Raw genomic sequence first — 21,597 nt, 5'->3', positions numbered from 1 at the left:
TTTTGGTTTGTTCATTGTTTTTTTTTCGCACCTGGCATTCGTATGGTAGAAATGCGATATTGATCTCCTTTAGAGTTTTGATCTTTCTTGCAGCGCACGATTTACACAAATCGTTAAATAATTCCTCCGGGCAAACTATAAATATATATATAATAAATTTTCCAAAAACAAAAACTCTTAAATGAAGATTTCTCAAACTAAAAATTTTAGATTTTAAAGAAAATAAATTAAAAAAATTGTAAAAATCAAGTGCTTTTAAATACTTTAAGAAAACAAAAATCAAAAGTATATATAGTATGTATATATCTCTTACAAGGGACAAAAACCTTTTTTATATATTGTATTTATATATAAAGAATTATAAAGGCTTTTTAAAATGCTAAATAAAAAAATCTAAAGGATTTTTTATTATTATAAATATAAATTTCTGAGAAGAGTTTAAAGATTTATAAAAATAATTAAGGAATTTAATATATTTCATTAGAGTATATTAGATAAATATTAAAAAAATTAGCTAGAAATTAAACAGACTAAGAAATGCTAAAAATAAATGCTGTATAATTGAGATAAATCTCACCATTTTCTTGATTTATAAGATATTAAAAGAAAATTGTTAAAAAAATATAATTAAATAAAAAATTTACTAAATAAATAAAAACAAACAAACAAAAAAATAAGACTAAAAAGAACAGTATTTTTCAATTTAATTTTATCTTGTTTAACCTTGAATTTATAACAGCTGAACATTTTTATTATGAAAAGAGAACAACAAAATTGATTGCATATTTTGCATTGTTGCAGTATTGTAAAAAGCCTGGCAGACTTTTAGGGTGTGTTCGTAAGCACACAGTCAAGACACAACATATTATAACGTTAGTGAAATAAAAGAAATAAACGCAAAAATTTGTGGGTACCAAAAGGTTTTACAGAAATTGAGTTAAAACAGTTTCCATAACTGTTATACATCAGTATAACTGATTTATATCAGTTCTGTAGACTGTTATACTGTTATATAACAGTTCTAAAAAATGTTATACTAATGTATAACAGTTAAATAAACTGTTATACTGATATATAACAGTTCTAAACTCTTATACTGATGTATAACAGTTATAAACTAGTATACTGATGATTAAGAGTTATAGAAACTGTTATACTGATGTATAACAGTTATATAAACTGTTATACTAATGTATAACAGTTCTTAAAACAGTTATATTAATGTATAACAGTTATATATACTTTTATACTGATGTATAACAGTTACATAAACTGTTATACTTACGTGTAACTGTTATATAAACTGTTTTACTAATGTATAACAGTTATATAAACTGTTATACTGATGTATAACAGTTCTTAGAACTGTTATATATCAGTATAACAGTTCTTAGAACTGTTTATATCAGTATAACAGTTTATTTAAACGTTAAATAAACTGTTATACTGATATATAACAGTTTTAAGAACTGTTATACTGATGTATAACAGTTCTTAGAACTGTTATATATCAGTATAACAGTCTACAGAACTGATATAAATCAGTATAACAGTTTATATAATTGTTATACATTAGTATAACAGTTTATATAACTGTTATACATCAGTACAACAGTTTTAAGAACTGATATACATTAGTATAACAGTTTTAGGAACTGTTATACATCAGTATAACAGTTTATATAACTGTTATACATTAGTAAAACAGTTTATATAACAGTTACACGTAAGTATAACAGTTTATGTAACTGTTATACATCAGTATAAAAGTATATATAACTGTTATACATTAATATAACTGTTTTAAGAACTGTTATACATTAGTATAACAGTTTATATAACTGTTATACATCAGTATAACAGTTTCTATAACTCTTAATCATCAGTATACTAGTTTATAACTGTTATACATCAGTATAAGAGTTTCTATAACAGTAATACATCAGTATAAGAGTTTTCATAATAGGTTTAAATCAGAATAAGAGCTTCTAGAACTATTATACTTCAGTATAGCAATTTCCATTACTCTTATACATCAGTATAACAGTTTCCATTACTCTTATACATCAGTATAACAGTTTCCATAACTTTTATACATCAGTATAACAGTTTTAGTAACTATTATACTTCAGTATAACAGTTTACATAACTGTTTTAAATCAGTATAAGAGCTTCTGGAACTATTATACATCAGTATAACAGTTTCCATTACTCTTATACATCCGTATAACAGTTTCCATTACTCTTATACATCAGTATAACAGTTTCCATAACTTTTATACATCAGTATAACAGTTTTAGTAACTATTATACTTCAGTATAACAGTTTACATAACTGTGTTGCTTCAGTATAACAGTTTCTATAGCAGTTGTACACCAGTATAACTGTTATACATCAGTATAACAGTTTCCATATCTGTTATACACCAGTATAACAGTATCTAGAACTCTTATACATCATTATAACAGTTATTAAAACTATTATACTTCGGTATAACAGTTTCTATAATTATTATAAAAGTTTTCATTACTTTTATACATCAGTATAACAGTTTTCATAACTTTTATACATCAGTATAACAGTTTTAATAACTATTATACTTCAGTATAACAGTTTCCATAACTGTTATACATTAGTATAAAGGGTTTTACATCAGTATAACTGTTTTAGAACATGCTTTAAAACATCATTTTGTATAAGAATTCTTCAAAATGTTAAAAAAAATTGTTAAAAACTTCTTGGATTTTCTTAAATTGTTGCTTTGATCCAATATTTGAAATGTTTAAGTTTAAGAAAGCTTCAATATAAATAAATTTTCTAAATGTTATTTTCAAATAAAAAAAATATTAGCCACATTTTGCCCTATCGTATAAGACAGTTTTCCTTACAGATATTTATAGTATAAGAGTTTTATTTAGTTAAAAAAAATAGTTTAAATTGAAAATTAAACAGCCGAATATGCATTTTTGCTTGAATTGAAGTTGAAAGCAAGTGTAACTCAAGCCTTGAATCCAGTGCCAAGCAATTGAATTATATTTGTACTACTCTTTGTATCAATAGTAAAAATTAATATAAATTAAAGAAACTTGTTCTTTGTTATAAAAATATTTAATTTTTTAAAATATTTTTTAAGTTTAAACATAATTATATTTGAATTCAAGTCAAAATCCAAGAAAATGTTCAAGTGCTTGCATTTTTAGGGAAGTCTTATTCTTAGATATTGTTTTCGAAGTTTTGGTATAACAGTTAAAGCATAAAATTCAAAACATGTAAGTATAAGAGTTTTAAATACATTCTTTAATATGAACGTTTTAGAAATTCTTTAATATTTGATTTTTAAACTCATTATCATGTTACATTTTGTTCTTAAGCGTATAAGAGTTTTAGTGAATTTATGTTTATAAACGTATAAGAGTTTCACTTAGACTTTTAAAACCTTAAAAAAATATTGAAATTAGCTTTTAAAATCTTTGTTTAACAGTTTAAATATAACTTTTTTATACTAATTCAAGTATAAGTGATCTTATAAATTTCAAATTATTTTTAATATTGTAAAATGTGAAGGAAAATGTCTTATACGATTTGCTTAAACTTACTTATAACATAGGGTTTCTAATAGTAAAAATTGTCCAGGAAATTTTCTCAATTTCAATTTGAAATTCGAACATTTTCTAAATCGTTATAGATAGGGGAGTTAATATAACCATATCTATCTGTATGTTGAAATCCACTTTCTGAAGCCCGGAAATAACTTACATACATTATACGTACATCAATATATCCGTTATAGTCCCGGTTCAATTGCTATTTAAAATCGGGAAATTTTTGGTAGAAAAAATTTTTTTTTGAAAAAAAAAATTTTTAAAAAAATTTTAGGTTAAAAAAAATATTTTTTCCCGATTTTGAATCATTGTCGATCTGAATTACTAGGGCGTTAAATATCATTAAATAACCATATTGTCTATATTAATAACTTGGTAATCCAGATATAGATTAACCCTTAAATGCATGATTTTTACTTTTATTTTTCTATAAAGTTGATTTTTATTTATTTAGTTTGATTTAGAATTTCTATAGCTGAAACTTTTCGTACTCCATTTGATTTTTCTGAATTAAAATCTGAATTAGTATCATGCTTATATTCGTCTAAAATTAAGTGGAACTGAAATGTAGACAATTGGCAACAATATGCATTAAAGGGTTAAAAATAGGTCAAAAAGGTAGTCGTGGTTTTTTGCTTATATCTCAGCCATTTATGGGCCGATTTTCAGGAATTTAAATAGTAACCTAAGCAAGACTATAGCGGATATACTAAAGTATCAATCATGTATGAAAGTTATTTAGGGGCTTCATAATGATGATTTCAACATACAGATTGGTTAAAGGAATTCCCGGTTTAACAGTTTAGCTTAACAAATATGGCTTTTATTATAGTATAACTGTTGAAAATTTAAGTAAAAAATATAAATTTCATTATTTACCTTATAAAATAAAGAACTTTTTATAAATTTTGTTTAGAATTTGCACGTAATTAAATAATTTTCTATTTGATAACATTATTACTGTTTACATTACACATTTATTTTCATATATATATTCATTTAGCCGTTACAACATGTTGAGCCTGCTGTGGGGTTCTAACTGTTTGTCTCTAACTGTGTTGATTTCTAACTGTACCAAAAATGAGTAAAATTCAATTGTAATATTTGCAAAACTAAATATATAAATATATATTTTGGCGTCGGTGGTGTTAAAAGGAGAGAATAGAAAGAAAAAATTACGCCATTAAAACTAATTTAAGGGGAAATAAGTGAGTGAGTGAGTAAGTGAATGAATGAGTCTCAAGGAAAACTCATATATAAACAGGGAGAGAACTATTTTAAAAACACCTCAAACTTGAAAAGTTTATGGGACAGAGGGATAAAGTTGGCGTTTTCTAAACAACCAAACAAAAAGCTAGTTAAAACTATTACATATATAGAAGAATTAGAAGCAAGTGGAAAAGTTTGTTGGTGAAGTATGTAAATTTCTTTTATAGTTTTTTTTTTTTTTGGGCAAAAACATCTTAAGGTTTTTGTTTAGAATGTTGTCATATGTAGGAGTTTTGTTATACATATATTAGGAAGGCCTCATACCCTTGAAAAAACTAAGACATTATTATATTTGGTAGCTTTAGACGCTGCACCAAAGACGTTAGGTTAGTGGCTACGCCAATAAGCGTTATATTAGATATTTTTTTTTTTTGTTTTTTTGGCAAGGTAGACAAGGAGATGAATGATATGGTATTGTTGTACATATATTAGAAAAAGAAATAGACATATGTACGAGTACATTTGAATATGTATTAGAAAAACAAAAATAAATTAGTTGTGGTTAGATATAAAAGCGTTTCATATATGTAAACTAAACAAGTATTTCAAAATATACTCGTAGGTTTTTATATATTTTACATATAAAGGGTTATTTATTTGCGCATAATTAGAAAACACATAAAGAAATACAAGTTATAAATTGAAAATTGCTTTGGCAATGTTTCAAATTTGTAAACGAAAACGAAAACTATACCTGACTTTCATAGGCTAGAAATGCAATATTGATTTCTTTGCAAGAACGCATATAGCGTAATAAATTCTTTTCAGCCTTAATCATATCAAAAATTTCATTTGGAATGGCTAAATTTAACAGAAAAATAAATAAATTAAATAAAAAAAAAACAAAAAAAATAAAACTAAAAACTAAATAAAAAAACCAAAACAATTGTTTTGTAATTTAAAAGCCAACCTTAACTAAAACCACTTACCCTCGGTAAAGAAGACATGAGCATAGCGATACATGGGCCTAGCAGGATTTTCAAAATCTCTTATCAGACCCGCCACCGACTCTTGTGAGGGTGTTATCAAATATATTGCATCCATAGAGGGCAATGGCTCGCGCTTTTTGTTAATGTCCTCCACCACTGTAAAATAAAAAGGCTCATTATTATTTCTAATTTATTTTAAAAACTTCTTCTTTTACTCCACAACTTACATGTAATGCCCTCGGCACTGATTTCATGCATTTTAGTACAGGCCGATACCATGCGCATGCCCAACTTGTCCACAACCAATACACGCCAATCCACGTTAGCCTTGGAGGCAGCAGAGGCTGCAGCCGCAGCGCCGGCTTTTTTCGGCGGTGGTGGTTTGTATTTCACCACCTCGTTCATAATTTCTAAAATAAAAAAGGAGACACAAACAAACACAACAAATTATTTATTAAACTCAACTAAGTTTTATAACGCGTATTTTATATATATATTCATTCTACCATTCAATTTCTTCTTTTTAGTTTTTCAATTGTAAATTTTTCCCTAACAAACTTTCCTCCTAATGAGTTAAAGAAACATTTCTAAGAACTAAACAACACAGACACTACTGCTATTGGCCATTAGTACAGTTTTCTCAAATTTCGTTCGTTTCATAATTAACGCCTCTAAACTTAATACAAAAATTTAAATGAGCAGACGACATCCCTTTCCCATTGCTGGCTGGCTGTGCTGTATGGTGATGGTCTTGAAAGTGTTTCTAAGATGCAAATTATTTTTAAAAGCCAGTGGAGAGAGAGAAAAAATTCAATTATAAAAACTTTATTTATGTCCAATATAATTGAGGTTAGAACAGAATACACTGTGACAGGAAATAAAGGATAACAAAACACATTGGCAGCAAAATAAGCAGCAAGATATATAAGAGAAATACTATGTATAGGGATTTTTGAACTTATTAAATCATCATGTCATAGTTCTGTGACAATTTTCAGTTAACCTGGGTTTAATTAAACTGAATTAAACAAAGTTTAACTAAAATCTATAATAAAATTAAGTTAATCTGGGTTTAGATAAATTGATTTAAACCAAGTTTAACTAATAATTCTTAAATTTTATAAAATATTTTCAACACAAAGTTCTGTGGCAATATTCATTTCTCTATCTTACATTCCACAATAGAACAACAGAGTTAAACTGGGTTTAGTTAAACTGAATTAAACCAAGTTTAATTAAAATCTATACAATTTTATAACACTGTTTTAAAAACTTGTTAATGACAACATAAATATTTCAAGTATTAAATAAAACTGAGTTAAACTAAGTTTAGTTAAACATATTTAAACCAAGCTTAACCAAAAACGTTTAAATTTTATAAACATTTAAAATAACCGAATTAAACATACATAACTATTTTAAAGTTTAAACAAAATTAAGTTAATCTGGGTTTAGTTAAACTGATTTAAACCAAGTTTAACTAATAATTCTTAAATTTTATAAAATATTTTCTAGACAAAGTTCTACGACAATTTTCATTTCGCTATCATTCTACTATAGAACAACAGAGTTAAACTGGGTTTAGTTAAACTGAATTAAACCAAGTTTAACTAAAACCTATACGATTTTATAACATAGTTTTAAAAACTGGTTAATGACAACATAAATTTTTCAAGTATTAAATAAAACTGAGTTAAACTAAGTTTAGTTAAATATATTTAAACCAAGTTTAACAAAAAACGTGTAAATTTTATAAACATTTTAAAAAACCGTTAAACTGCTTTAAACCAAGTTTAACTAATAATTCTTAAATTTTTTAAAATATTTTCAACACAAAGTTCTGCAATAGAACAATAGAGTTAAAACTGGTTAATATCCCCATGAGTATTTTAAGTTTTCAATAAAACTGAGTTAAACAGGGTTTAGTTAAACATATTTAAACCAAGTTTAACCAAAAACGTTTAAATTTTATAAAAAAAAATAAAAAAAAACAGAATTAATCATACACAACTATTTTAAAATTTAAATAAAATTAAGTTAATCTGGGTTTAGTTAAACTGCTTTAATGCAAGTTTAACTAAAACTTATATGATTTTATAAAATATTAGTAAGAACTTGATAAAGAAAATATAAATATTTTATGTACTAAATAAAACTGTGTTAAACTAAGTTTAGTTAAACTGATTTAAAGCAAGTTTAACGAAAAACTTTAAAATTTTATAAAATATTTTTTTGTTTTTAATAACTTTATGTCATTTTGAAGGCTACATATCTGTCATTTATTCTCAATTGGTTTTTAAACCTTACAGTGTAAACAAAAAAGTATTTTTTTTGACGAATTTTGTATCAACAAAGCGTCATATGCGGATAGTTTTGCTTTACTTTTTTAATTTGAAAAAAAGTGCCGCTGAAGAACACCGAATACATCCTTTTCAAGGTGCTAGAGATGGTTTGTGCGGTTCAGAAGTGGTGATGATTTTGACACGGAAGTCAAACATCGCCCAGGCCAGTCAAAAAAAGTTTGAAACCATTCTACACCAGAATAAATTAAAAACTTGTCTTAAATTTCTTAAATGTATAGAGCTAGTCCTTTATTATAATAGACTAGTTGACCGCCCCGGTAGCATTTATTAATGTTAGTTCTTCAAGTTTCTCCAACCCACACCTGCCTGTTCTTATTGATTTACAAATAAAATATCTAAATTTGTACTGCATACTTTAGGGAGCTTTTATATTACAGTTGGCTGGACTCAAAAAATAAAAAAATTTCCGAGTTGTACCCGGAATTTTTGAATTTTTTTTTCTTTACAAACCATCTCCTGAAAATTTCGAATCGAATAAAAAAAAATCAGACAAATCGCTCCAGCCGTTCTTACGTGATGCCATTACATACATGGACCATTTAAATTTTATATATATAAATAGATTATTCAAATATTTTATTTGATTTAAGATTCATTACCTTAAATAACATTTTAAAGGCTTTTCGAAAAAGAGGGCAGAAAAAGGGCAACATTTTTTAAAAGAAAACTGTAAAACCACAGTTATGGCGAAACACAATGACAGCTGTTTCAATCTAAAAATTAATCGCAGATAAATTTGGTATCAAACAACTATCCTGTGTAGAAACCATATATTCCAACATTTATAAAATTTCGTTATAATGTGAAAGTACTAATTTACATAATAATTCAAAGAAAACCATTTTAAATATAAAAATAAAAGTCATCATTTTTTCCACAGCTAATTTCATTTCATTTATGATTTGTGGTAAAGCAAAAAATAAGGTGAGTTACTCTAAAAATACATTTTTAAATAAATGCCTTCGTAAATGCAGTAGCTTTTTACATCAGTGATTCAATAACCTGCAAACTTTTGCAATAGTAATAAATTTGCGGCATCACTGCCAATAATATGCACTACAAAACGTTAAAACTATATTTATTTATCAAATCCCAGGTTGCTTTTACAAAGTTATAAATATAAAATTATGAAATATAGCAATTGAACACATCCCTTTCTTCTTTTGATCACGGCTGGAAAAACTGGGCCGTAACAAACTCCTGGGCTGAGCCTATTTAAGGTCTTCACTGATGGCTCAAAGACAAAGGAGACTGTATTGCAGCAATGTTACCTATATGTATTGCTTTATATTTCAGCAATAAAGAGGGCTGTGTTTAAGTTTTTATTTAGGAGTAACATTCAGCAGATATTACTATTTTCCATACTTTTCATTTTCATATAAAACTCCTTTATTTTTGAATATTTTCTAAAAATTTAAATAAAATCTATATTTTTATTGGGTTGCTTAACAATTTTAGAAAGATTTATAGACAAAAAAGTTCACAGAAATTAGCAATTCTCTTATTCAATTCCTTACAAAAATTAAGCTGCTTTTCTTGCATTTTTTACACAATAACCCCAACTCCCAGTAACCTACAATTGTTTATTTATTAATTGCTAAGACGTTTTTAAACAATTCTCACAATTATGAATCAATTATAATTGTTTGTAACACAAGCACAACAACAAATCAATAGCAATAACAAGAATATCAAAAACAAAACAAAACCAAAGAAAAGAAAAACTTGAAATCATCTATATATATAAAAGAGTAACGTTACTGACTGACTGACTGACTGACTGAATGACTGACTGACTGACTGACTGATTCATCATCGCACAGCCCAAACGGCTGAAGCTAGAATCACGAAATTTTAACTGTGGGTTCCTCCCTCCCCAAAACGATCCGATAAGAAGGGATTTTTGGAAATTCGAACGTTTAGGGGGTAAAAAAGGGTAAAAACGGGTAAATTCGGTAACCTTATATCTTCAAAACTAATAAAGATACAAAAAAACTTAAAATAGCATGTTACTCCATTTAAAAAATAAGCTGACAGGTGTTTCGTACTTTTTGGAAATTCGAAACTTTTAGGGGAGAAAACGGGTAAAAACTGTATTTTGGTACTTTTTTTGCACCCTATGTATCTTTTAAACCAATAAACATAGAAACAAATTTTAAATCGTATTCTTTAATTAACAAAAAATAAAAAATATAAGTTTGGTACTTTTTGGAAATTCGAACCTTTAAGGGATAAAAATTGTGATAATTTTTGGTACTTTTTCATAAAATATGTTTTTCTATAATTTGACATAGACATACAAATATTTTATTATGAGCTCCCACCACGTTACAGAAATTTATTTGAATGAAATTGTACCACCTCAATGGCGATAAAAAAGGTACCAAAAAGGGGATAAAATCGGGAAAATACATTATATTTGAAATTATTAAGCCAATTTTGATAATTTTTTTAACGTTGGTTCCTGGATTCATACAAAAATTAACTAACAGGGTGTTATTTGGAACTCGAGTACCAAGGTGTATATTGGGCCAAATCCGGGTAAACAGTTTGGTACTTTTTTTAAAACATATTTATTCTTGGGCACATTAACACAGATTTTAATATTTTGATACATGCCTGTAGCATAAACAATTTTGGCAAAATGGAATATTTTTAAATTTCAAACTTGAGGGGTGTTCAAGTAAGAAAAGGGAAATTGGTACTTTTCTCCTAATGGTACTTTTTTAAAATTTTAAATTATTTCAGTTATCGACATTAAAGTTAGCTGATATGTATTTGAGTGAAGTTAGTGTTAGGAATAGGGGATAATATTTAGGTACCAAAATGTGTCAACTGAACTATAGGTACTTTTTTGTTCATCTAATGGTACTTTTTTGAAATTTCTATAATAATGGACTTAGAAACATGAAATTAAACATATATGGTCCTAAGTGAGTGAGAATTCTAGGGGGAGACTTTTTGGTACTTTTTCTTTATTGGAATGGTACTTTTTGTAATTTCTTCACCAATGAACCTAGAAACATGAAATAAAGCTTATATATAAACCGAGTGAGTGGGAAACCACAAGTGTGGGTTTTTTGGTACTTTTTCTATATTCTAATGGTACTTTTTTGAATTTTCTATAACTATGGACTTAGAAACATGAAATTAAGCATATATGGTCATAAGTGAGTGAGAATTCTAGGGGGAGACTTTTTGGTACTTTTTCTTTATTCTAATGGTACTTTTTGAATTTTCTATAACTATGGACTTAGAAACATGAAATTAAGCATATATGGTCCTAGGTAAGTGATAATTCTAGGGGGAGACTTTTTGGTACTTTTTCTTTATTCGATTGGTACTTTTTGTAATTTCTTCACCAATGAACCTAGAAACATGAAATAAAGCTTATATGGAACCGAGTGAGTGGGAAACCACAAGTGTGGGCTTTTTGGTCCTTTTTCTATATTCTAATGGTACTTTTTTGAATTTTCTTTAACAATGGACTTAGAGACATGAAATTAAGCATATATGGTCCTAAGTGAGTAAGAATTCTAGGGGGAGACTTTTTTTACTTTTTCTTTATTCGAATGGTACTTTTTGTAATTTCTTCACCAATGAACCTAAAAACATGAAATTAAGACCGGAGTGAGTGGGAATCTACAAGTGACTGCTTTTTGGTACTTTTTCTATATTCGAATGGTACTTTTTGAATTTTCTGTAATAATGAACATAGAAATATGAAGTTAAGCATATATGGTCCTAAGTGAGTGAGAATTCTAGGGGGAGACTTTTTGGTACTTTTTGTTTATTCTAATAGTACTTTTTTGAATTTTCTATAACTATGGACTTAGAAACATGAAATTAAGCATATATGGTCCTAAGTAAGTGAGAATTCTATGGGGAGACTTTGTGGTACTTTTTCTTTATTCGATTGGTACTTTTTGTAATTTCTTCACCAATTAACCTAGAAACATGAAATAAAGCTTATATGGAACCGAGTGAGTGGGAAACTACAAGTGGGTGCTTTTTGGTACTTTTTCTATATTCTAATGGTACTTTTTGAATTTTCTATAATATAATGGACCTAGAAATATGAAATTAAGCGTATATGGTCCTAAGTGATTGAAAATTCAAGCGGATACCTCATGGTACCTTTTGTTTATTCTAATGGTACTTTTTTTTAATTTTCTATAGCAATGGACTTATAAACATGAAATTAAACATATATGGTCCTAAGTGAGTGAGAATTCTAAGGGGAGACTTTTTGGTACTTTTTCTTTATTCGAATGGTACTTTTTGTAATTTCTTCACCAATGAACCTAGAATCATGAAATAAAGCTTATATGAACCCGAGTGACTGGAAAACCACAAGTGTATACTTTTTAGTACTTTGAATTTTTGAATTTTTTGAATTTTCTATAACAATGAACTTAGAAATACGAAATTAAACATATATGGTCCTAAGTGAGTAAGAAGTCTAGGGGGAGACTTTTTGGTACTTATTCTTTATTCAAATGGTACTTTTTGTAATTTCTTCACCAATGAACCTAGAAACATTAAATAAAGGTTATACGGACCCGAGTGGGTGAGCAACTACAAGTGGGTGCTTTTTGGTACTTTTTCTATATTCTAATGGTACTTTTTGAATTTTCTATAACATAATGGACCTAGAAATATGAAATTAAGCGTATATGGTCCTAAGTGACTGAAAATTCAAGCGGATACCTCATGGTACCTCTTATTTGTTCTAATGGTACTTTTTTTTTAATTTTCTATAGCAATGGACTTAAAAACATGAAATTAAACATACATGGTCCTAAGTGAGTTAGAATTCTAGGGGAGACTTTTTGGTACTTTTTCTTTATTCGAATGGTACTTTTTGTAATTTCTACACCAATGAACCTAAAGCCATGAAATTAAGCTTATATGGACCCGAGTGAGTGGGGGATTTTTGGTACTTTTTATATATTCTAAGGGTACTTTTTTGGATTTCCTATAATAATGGACCTAGAGTTTCCAAAGCCGCGGTTTCGGTTTTAAAAAATTAAAAACCGATCGGTTTCGGTTTTGTGATAATTTATTAAATCTTAAGTATTATAGAAACAAAATTAGTTGATAATATAGGAAATGATATACAAATCTAAAATTCAAACTTGATAATCAATGGTACTATTTCCTTATTGCAATGGTACTTTTTGAATATTTTATAATAATAAACCTAAAAATTTAAAATTAGGAACACATTTTGCATTTTCTATAATAATGGACCCAGAAATATGAAATTAGACATTTACAATTAGATTCACAAAGTGAGACTTGATAGTACTATTTCTTTCTTCTAATTGGGGTGGCGAAGCGCACCGGGTCAGCTAGTCATTAATAAAAATGTGAGTCATCATCCCACGATCAACAACAACAACAACACACACACAAAACAAAAACAATAAAAAACCAAAGCAGAGCTAAAAAACACACACAAAAACCAAAAATAAAACTAAACAACAAAAAACAAGAAAACAAGTGTCATAGTAAAAAGAGAAAAAAATCTATGCATATAAATAAAAAAACAATAACAAATTTAAAACAAAAGGAAAGGCGTTTAACTTATTAATAAATCCTTTTTTTAAAAAAAAGTAATAAAAATGGATGCTTAAAAAATAGTTTAGTTTTTTATAAACACATTTATACTAACATACATATAAAAAAAATGTATTTAACTAGTGAGTGGGGAAATGGTGGAGACAATTAATGAGAGGGTTAAAAAATGTTTGGAGAAACCTTTTTCAAAGAGTTGCCATATTTAAAAATTTTTGCTTAGAATAAAAGGGACCTTGAAGTTTAAACTATTTTAATTAAGGTATTATTTTAATTTGCATAAAATAGAGGTTTTTAATAAAAACAAACAAAAAAATTGTTATCAACAAGAAATTAACATTTTTAAAATTGACAGTTTTGTAGTAAATAAAAATAAGTTTACTATTTTATAACAATCAGCAAACAATTTAATTTTAAAGTTAACCCTTTTTACGCCTGCTGCTAACGATTAATGAATTATTTTCTTATTTACATAAAATTTTTATACAAATAATCGGAAAACCGAATAAACTTAATAAGAAATGCTGGAATCTGTATAACTATAGAGAAATATCAAATATTTATGAAACAAGAAGAAGCATAACATAATTTAAAATTTTTTTAAGAAAAAAAAAACGATTAGATTAAATAAATATTTGAATAACAAAAATGAATGGGGGATTTCATGTCAAGTGAACCAATTTTTAAAATCGATGTCTTCCGATCGGGATGAAATTTGCACCGAGGTAAGACCTATTGGATAGTAATTCAGACTCAATTTTTCAACAAGATCGGTCAATAACTCTCGGAGTTGGATTTGTTGGACATGTGATTTTTCTCATCCATGTAACATATTACCTATTTTTCTTAGCAAAATGTGTCCCAAATAGTTTAGATAGCTATCAATCTTTCGAAAAAAAAAATATTTAAAAAAAAATTTATATTTTTTTCCGAAATCAAAAACTTTTTTAATTTTTTTTTCAAAATGGGCCTTTTTTTTCTTAAAATAAAGCTTAGATATTTTCCTTGAGGACCTATTTGGTCGCTTAGTGGATTGCAAGTTCGATATACATATATCAAAAAAAATATTTTGTAACTCAAAACATGCAATAGTTGACTTTTTTTTGCAAAATCAAAAACATTGATGACTTATTTTTCAATGGGCCCTCTTTTTAGTTTTTTTTTTTTGCTCAACAGAAAACTCAGATATTTTCCTTGAAGACCTATTTAGTCGCTTAGTTGGATGCAAGTGGGATATCTATCAAAATAATTGTTTTGTAACTCAAAATATGCAATTTTTGACTTTTTTGCAAAATCTATTTTTTTTAAAATGGGCCCTTTTTTAAATTTGTTTTGGCTCAAAAGAAAGCTTGGGTCTCTTCCTTTAAGACCTATTTGGTTGCTCATGATGAAGGTTATTGAATGAAGTATTATGAGTATCATTTAAATATTAAAAAAAAAAATTAATTTGATTCATTCAAATATCAAAAGAAAAAAATACGTACGTGATTTTTCGAACAATTTTAACAAATAATCGCAAAAACGAATAAACGCAATAAAAATCCGTGTTTTAAAGTAAAATATTATGAGTCAGAAACTGATTTTACGATATTTTTAGAAAAAACTATTAACCGGAAAAAAAATTAATGAACAATTGAACTTAGCAGCAAGAAATAATTTAGACAATTATTCTGAAAATTTATTACATGTTTTCTTTTTTATTCCGTCATTCCGTTTGTAATTTCTACATTTTTCATTTCCGAACCTATAAGTATCAGGGTTCTATAGCTGAAACAAAAAGTCGACCTTTCGACTTTTTCCGTTTTTTAAAAAGTCGACTTTTCAACTTTTTCGTTTTTTAAAAAGTCGGCATTTCGAACTTTCGACTTTTTAGTAAATCGACTTTTCGACTTTTTTCAACTTTTTACCATTTCTTGTAAAAAATACATAGTTTCTACATTTATTGATGCGCTTTTTGTAGTGTTTAGCAATAAAAATAAAATAATATTCAATAATAGTTAGAAGAATGTTGGAAGAATTTTGTGTAGAAAAAAGCTTTATTTTATAAACATTTATTTATTATTTATATTAGCATACACTATAAAAAATGCAAGTGTACCAAATTGCAATAGTTTTAGTATAATGTTGAAATTAAATATTTTTTTAACAATCTAAAAAGTCGACGACTTTTATCGACTATTCGATTTTTTTCGACTTTTATCGACTATTTGACTTTTTCCGACCAAAAAAATTCGATTTCGACTTTTCTACTTTTTTCAGCAAAAAAATCGATTGTTCGAACAATCGAACAATCGACTTATAGAACCCCAATAAGTATATACATTCTGGATTCTTATAGATAGCGGAGTCGATTAAGCCATGTCCGTCTGTCTGTTGAAATAAATTTTCTGAAGACCCCAGATAACTTCGGGATCCAAATATTCAATAATTAGTTTGATAATTAAAATCAGCAAAATCGGTCTAATGGCTGAGATATGAGGAAAAAGCCAGGACAACCTCGATTTTTGACCTATATTTGGATTAGACAATATGGATATCTAATGATAGATATTTCAAAGACCTTTGTAAAACCTAGTAAGTAGTCAAAATCGGAAAAAATATTTTTTTTCCCAAAAGTTTTTTTTCGCTAAATATTAAAAAAAAAAACAAAAAAAAATTTTAAATTTAAAAAAAAAAATTTAAATTTAAAAAAAAATCTATTTTTTTTCCAAAAAATAAGAAAAACTGCAAAAAAAATAAATTTTGTTTACCCAAAAGTATTTAAAATTTTTATTTTGAAGTATAATTTGGTGAAGGGTATATAAGATTCGGCGCAGCCGAATATAGCTCTTTTACTTGTTTAAATTATTTTTCAAAATTTAATTTTTAATTTTATTTGTTTTTAATTTTTAGATTTTTTTAAATTTATTATTTAAAAAAAATTTTGCAATAAAATTTTTTTTTGGTAAAAAAAATCGGTTTAAAAAATATTTTTCCCAATTTTTACCCACTGTAGGCCCGACCTACTATGTCATTAAATACGTCATTGGAAACGTATTTGAAATATCTATCATTAGATATCCATATTGTCTATATAAATGACTTAGAAATCTAGCTATAGATCTTTTGAAAGAAGTGGTTAAAAATCGAGGTAGTCATGGTTTTTGGCTTATATCTCAGCCATTTGCAAACCGATTTTCTCGATTTTAAGTAGCAACCCAACCGGGACTATAACGGCTAAATTGATGTATGAATCATGTATGTAAGTTATTTGGGGGCTACGGAAAAATGATTTCAACATACAGACGGATAGACGGATGGCTATATCAAATCCACTATTTATTATAACTATATAAGAACAAGTGACAAATTAAATACCCTTGACACCCATTGTGAAGCGTATAAAAAAGAATCAGAAATAACCGTTAAATGGAAATAAATAAATAAATATTGGAATAAATAGAAAGAAAATATTACAAAAATATTGAATTTTTGTAAAAATATCAATAATTAAATGTCAAAAATAACGTATCCGACACATCCTATGAATTTTTGCGATTATTCCTTTTAAATATGTAACGAATATTGGGAGAAAATTTGCCAACAAATATGTTTCCCATTAGTACTATAATCACACAAATTTAAAGGAAATTGAAATAATACATAAAACATTACGTCTAAACAGAGTTTTTTATTTTTTTTTCTCATTCCATTTTCAACTTCAACACAAGTTTCTCAACTCTAAAAAAGTGGTGGTGGCATTTATTTTTTAGGGTAACAAGTTTTTTATTATTCTTGTTTTGCTTTTTTTATAATTTCAGGAGTTGAGTGGTTGAGTTAAGTTTGATGTTTCGTTGTTTCGCAACTCTATAACTCTGTTTGTAACATTTTTTTTATTGAAACTCCATAAAAATTAGCAAAAACTTTTTATTAATGACTTGGAACAAAAAGCGGAATTTTTCATAAAAAAAAAAAATAATTTTTCGCAAAAATTAATTTTATTTCTTACCAGAAAACATGATTCCTTGCTCTCATCACTACACTTTCACTATTCCACTCAGTTTTACAACACAAAACCTTTAGTGTTCTTACTAAAGTCCTGTTAAAACCCCAACTGGGTTGAAATTAACGTTTCACTTTTCCGCTATACAACTATGATTTGTTTAATTTTTCTATTACAAATGCCTGTTCATTACAAATTTCAATATCAGGTAGCAACTAAGAAAATTTTGCAGTTTACAAATGATTTGTTAAGATCGCAGTTCATATGGGCGAAGTCGCGTATTTTAACAACAAAATATTTGTTATTTTCAGTTTAGGGTGGACAAAAAAAAAGCCGTCTAGACGTTAAATTTTTATTTTTATTTCTTAAGGCCCAACCACAATCAATAGTTTCGTTTTGACAGCATATGGACTGCATTGGATTATTACCTACAGAGCGAACTTCTGCGCCAAATACAAAAGTTTCATTATGTTTAGTTTTGAAGTACTCGTATGTAGTGTAATTTTAGAAATACATATGATAAACATGTGTTGCTTGCTGCACGCAATGGATTTAGTTTTACCATCGCGTAGCTGTCAGTTGCTGTATTGTTGTGTTTGGTTGGTCCTTAACGTCGGCAGAATAGCGAAACTTTATTTGGCAAGGAGGAAGAGATCACGCATGTTACGACCTACCCACCCTAATACATACATTAATGCTGTGTTCTATCATACTACTGCTGTTTTGTTGAGTAAGTTTAGAAGTTTTAGAAAAAATTGTTTTATGAATTCAAGTAGAATTCCTGCAGAGTGTATAAGAAGCTTTTGTTTATACCCTTCACTTCATGCGAGTTAAGGTTGTATATAAGTTTGTCATAACGTTTGAGACCTTATAAATTATATATGTCGACATAGCCATATCCCTTCATTCATTTGTATGTTGAAATCATCATTCCATAGTCTCCAAATAACTTACATACATGATTCATACCTCAATATATCCGCTTAAGTCCCTTAGTAGGTTGCCATTTAAAATTATGAAAATCGGTGAACAAATGGCTGAGTTATAAGCAAAAAACCACGACTACCACGATTTTTTTCAAATAATTTTTTATCTGGATTACTAAGTCATTAATATGGACAATATGGGTATCTAATGATAGATATTTCAAAGGCCTTTACAATGAAGTATATAACGCCATAGTAACTCGGACCTACAGTGGGTCAAAATCGGGAAAAATATTTTTTAACCCGAATTTTTTTTCACCAAATTTTTTTATCTCCAAAAAAAATTTAAAAAAAAACGAATTATATAACGCCATAGTAACTCGGACCGACAGTGGGTCAAAATCGGGAAAAATATTTTTTAACTCGAATTTTTTGTCATAAAAATATTTTTATCTCCAAAAAAAAAATTCAAAAAAAAATTTTATGAAAAAAAAAACGAAGTATATAACGTCATAGTAACACGGACCAAATATTTGTTAACCCGAATTTTTTTTCACCAAAAATTGTTTTTTATCTCCAAAAAAAAATTCCAAAAAAAATGTTTATGAAAAATTAGGAAAAATATTTTTTAACCCGAATTTTTTTAACAAAAATATTTTAATCTCCAAAAAAAAATTCCAAAAAATTTTTTATGAAAAAATTTTTTTGTGAAAAAAATTTCAGCCCCAAAAAATATTTTCAATCTTTTCTTAAAGTAAGTGCTGGTTTACACACCTCAATTTTATTTGAGCAAGTCTTGAGTTTGTAGCTGATAGAGGAGAGGAAATATGAAAGATTTTCCTCTTTTTCTTCCTCTCTCTTCTATAAACTCCAGACTTGCTCAATTAAACTTGACATGTGTCTAAAGTGAAGGTCATTCCATCGAATTTCGCAATTACACACTTGTGGCCTTTCTGGACATAGAAGGAGCCTTCAACAATGTGAAAGCTGCAACCATAGTATCAGCCCTAGACTCACTAGGACTTGAACAATCCGTAGTTAGGTTCATTAGGTACCTTCTGAATTATAGGATCATTCGTTCTAAAGTTGGAACGACTACGATCTCTAGATCTGCCAAAAGATGGACTCCCCAAAGGGGCATCCTATCTCCACTTCTGTGGAACTTGGCCTTAAATTGTCTGCTCAGAAAATTGGATTCCCAAAACTATAAGACTGTTGCCTATGCGGTTGATGTAGCAGTGGCAGTCTCAGGGATTCATCTGGGCACAATATCACAAAGACTGGAGAATGCACTCGAAACATTAAATCGATGGAGTATCGATAGTGTTTTGAGTGTAAATCCCAGCAACTTGTACTGTTCTCATTACGGAATAAGATCCCTAACTTTACGCTACCCTGACTGAGCGGAACTGAATTGGCGCTCTCGGATAATGCTGAGTACCTGTGTGTTATACTTGACAGGAAATTAACCTGGAAACTTAACATAGATTCAAGGGCAGCTAAGGTCATGACGGCTATATAGTATGTCTGCAAAAGGGCAATAGGCACGAGATGGGGTATTAGACCCTGGAACATGAATTGGCGAGTTGACACGGTTACTAAACCTATACTATTTAATGGGGTCTCTGTCTGGTGGGGAGCAATGGACGGGCCTCCAAACGCATACTCTTTGAAAGGGTATTAAGAAGAATGACAATCCTGATAACAGGGGCATTGCGAACTACGGCGACGAAGTCGCTTTTTACTCTACTCAATTGGATTCCAGTAGATCTAATGGCCAGGAAACTGCCATTAAGCACTGCCTTTAGTCTCAACGCCTGCAATGCATGGAATTTTAGCACCTATGGCCATGCCTTCATAATAGGAAGATCACAAAATCTTCCTAATAATGTTGACTATTGCACCCCCAAACCCTTCTTCCTGAGGAATTTTGGTTTCTCAATCCCATCCAATATGGAGCCTGCTGATGGTCTCTCCGTCGATGGAACGAGGCTATCAATATATACGGATGGGTCCAAAAAGGGGGAAAGGTTGGGCGGTGGTATATACATTCCTGAATTCGGAATAAGAATATCCTTTAGACTCCCAAATGGATGCAGCATCCTTCAAGCCGAAATATCGGCCATAAGAAGAGTGGCAAACTGGCTCAGATATTACAGTGTATCTGGTAGAGATATCCGTATATATACTGACAGTAAATCCGCAATTATATTCCTGGTAGGTGTTTATACAACATCGAACATGGTCCAGGAATGCCGAACATCCTTAAATGAGATGGCGAGACATTCGACAGTTGTACTCACATGGTTACGTGGACACAGGGATAATGAGGGCAATTGAGCGTTGATGTCGGACGACGATATAGAATTCCTTTGTGGAATCCCGCTGTCAACCTCCAAGGAACTGATACATGACGTATATTACGAACCTGCCCAAGCAAGGTGGGAAAATGAATACACCTGTGCCACCTCTATGATGATATGGCCTGCATTGGACTGTAAACGCACGTCGTATCTACTTCGGTTACTACGAATACGATTGAGCAACATGGTGCCAATGATCACCGGGCATTGCACCTTCGGTACCCATGCTGCAAGACTTGGGTTACCTTATCACGACTACTGTAGAAGTTGTCAGAATGAGGAAGAGGAAGAGACCATCCTACATTTGTTCTGTAACTGCCCGACACTGGGTATTCTACGTGCCAGCCACTTAGGTGAACGATGTCTGTACCCTCTCTGGATTATCTGTGAAGGATCTAAGGTGTATAGACGCCTTTATCAGGGAAAGCGGATGGTTGTTAAGACCAGACTTGCAAATTATACCTCTTAGGTACCCAGCAACCATCCCATGATGGTTTGCGTTATTCGAATTCTTTGCATTCTCGACCTCTCTCCTCCTTCTTTTCTCTTTTTTATATACACTCTTTTCTCGAATTTTCACTA

At 28.8% G+C, this 21,597-nt stretch overlaps 1 protein-coding gene across 4 annotated transcripts in view; it reads right to left on the bottom strand.

Annotated features, from left to right (window-relative positions):
* The window catches only part of Rop (Syntaxin-binding protein Rop), a 42,766-nt gene that overhangs the window by 18,224 nt on the left and 2,945 nt on the right, over positions 1–21,597 (bottom strand). For 2 of the 4 annotated variants that reach the window (XM_065506978.1, XM_065506977.1), the window contains exons 2-4: positions 6,029–6,211; positions 5,802–5,957; positions 32–135 (exon numbers count right to left, since the gene is read on the bottom strand). In XM_065506978.1, the coding sequence (XP_065363050.1) occupies positions 32–135; positions 5,802–5,957; positions 6,029–6,211 (443 nt within the window). Of the gene's footprint in view, positions 1–31; positions 136–5,566; positions 5,674–5,801; positions 5,958–6,028; positions 6,212–21,597 lie in introns of all 4 variants that reach the window. The other 2 variants (XM_065506975.1, XM_065506974.1) reach the window with 1 other exon arrangement.

Source organism: Calliphora vicina, chromosome 4 (assembly GCF_958450345.1).
Source record: "Calliphora vicina chromosome 4, idCalVici1.1, whole genome shotgun sequence".
NCBI classification, from domain to species: domain Eukaryota; kingdom Metazoa; phylum Arthropoda; class Insecta; order Diptera; family Calliphoridae; genus Calliphora; species Calliphora vicina.
The sequence above is the reverse complement of the archived record's forward strand: the minus strand, read 5'-3'. Positions and strand labels throughout refer to the sequence as shown.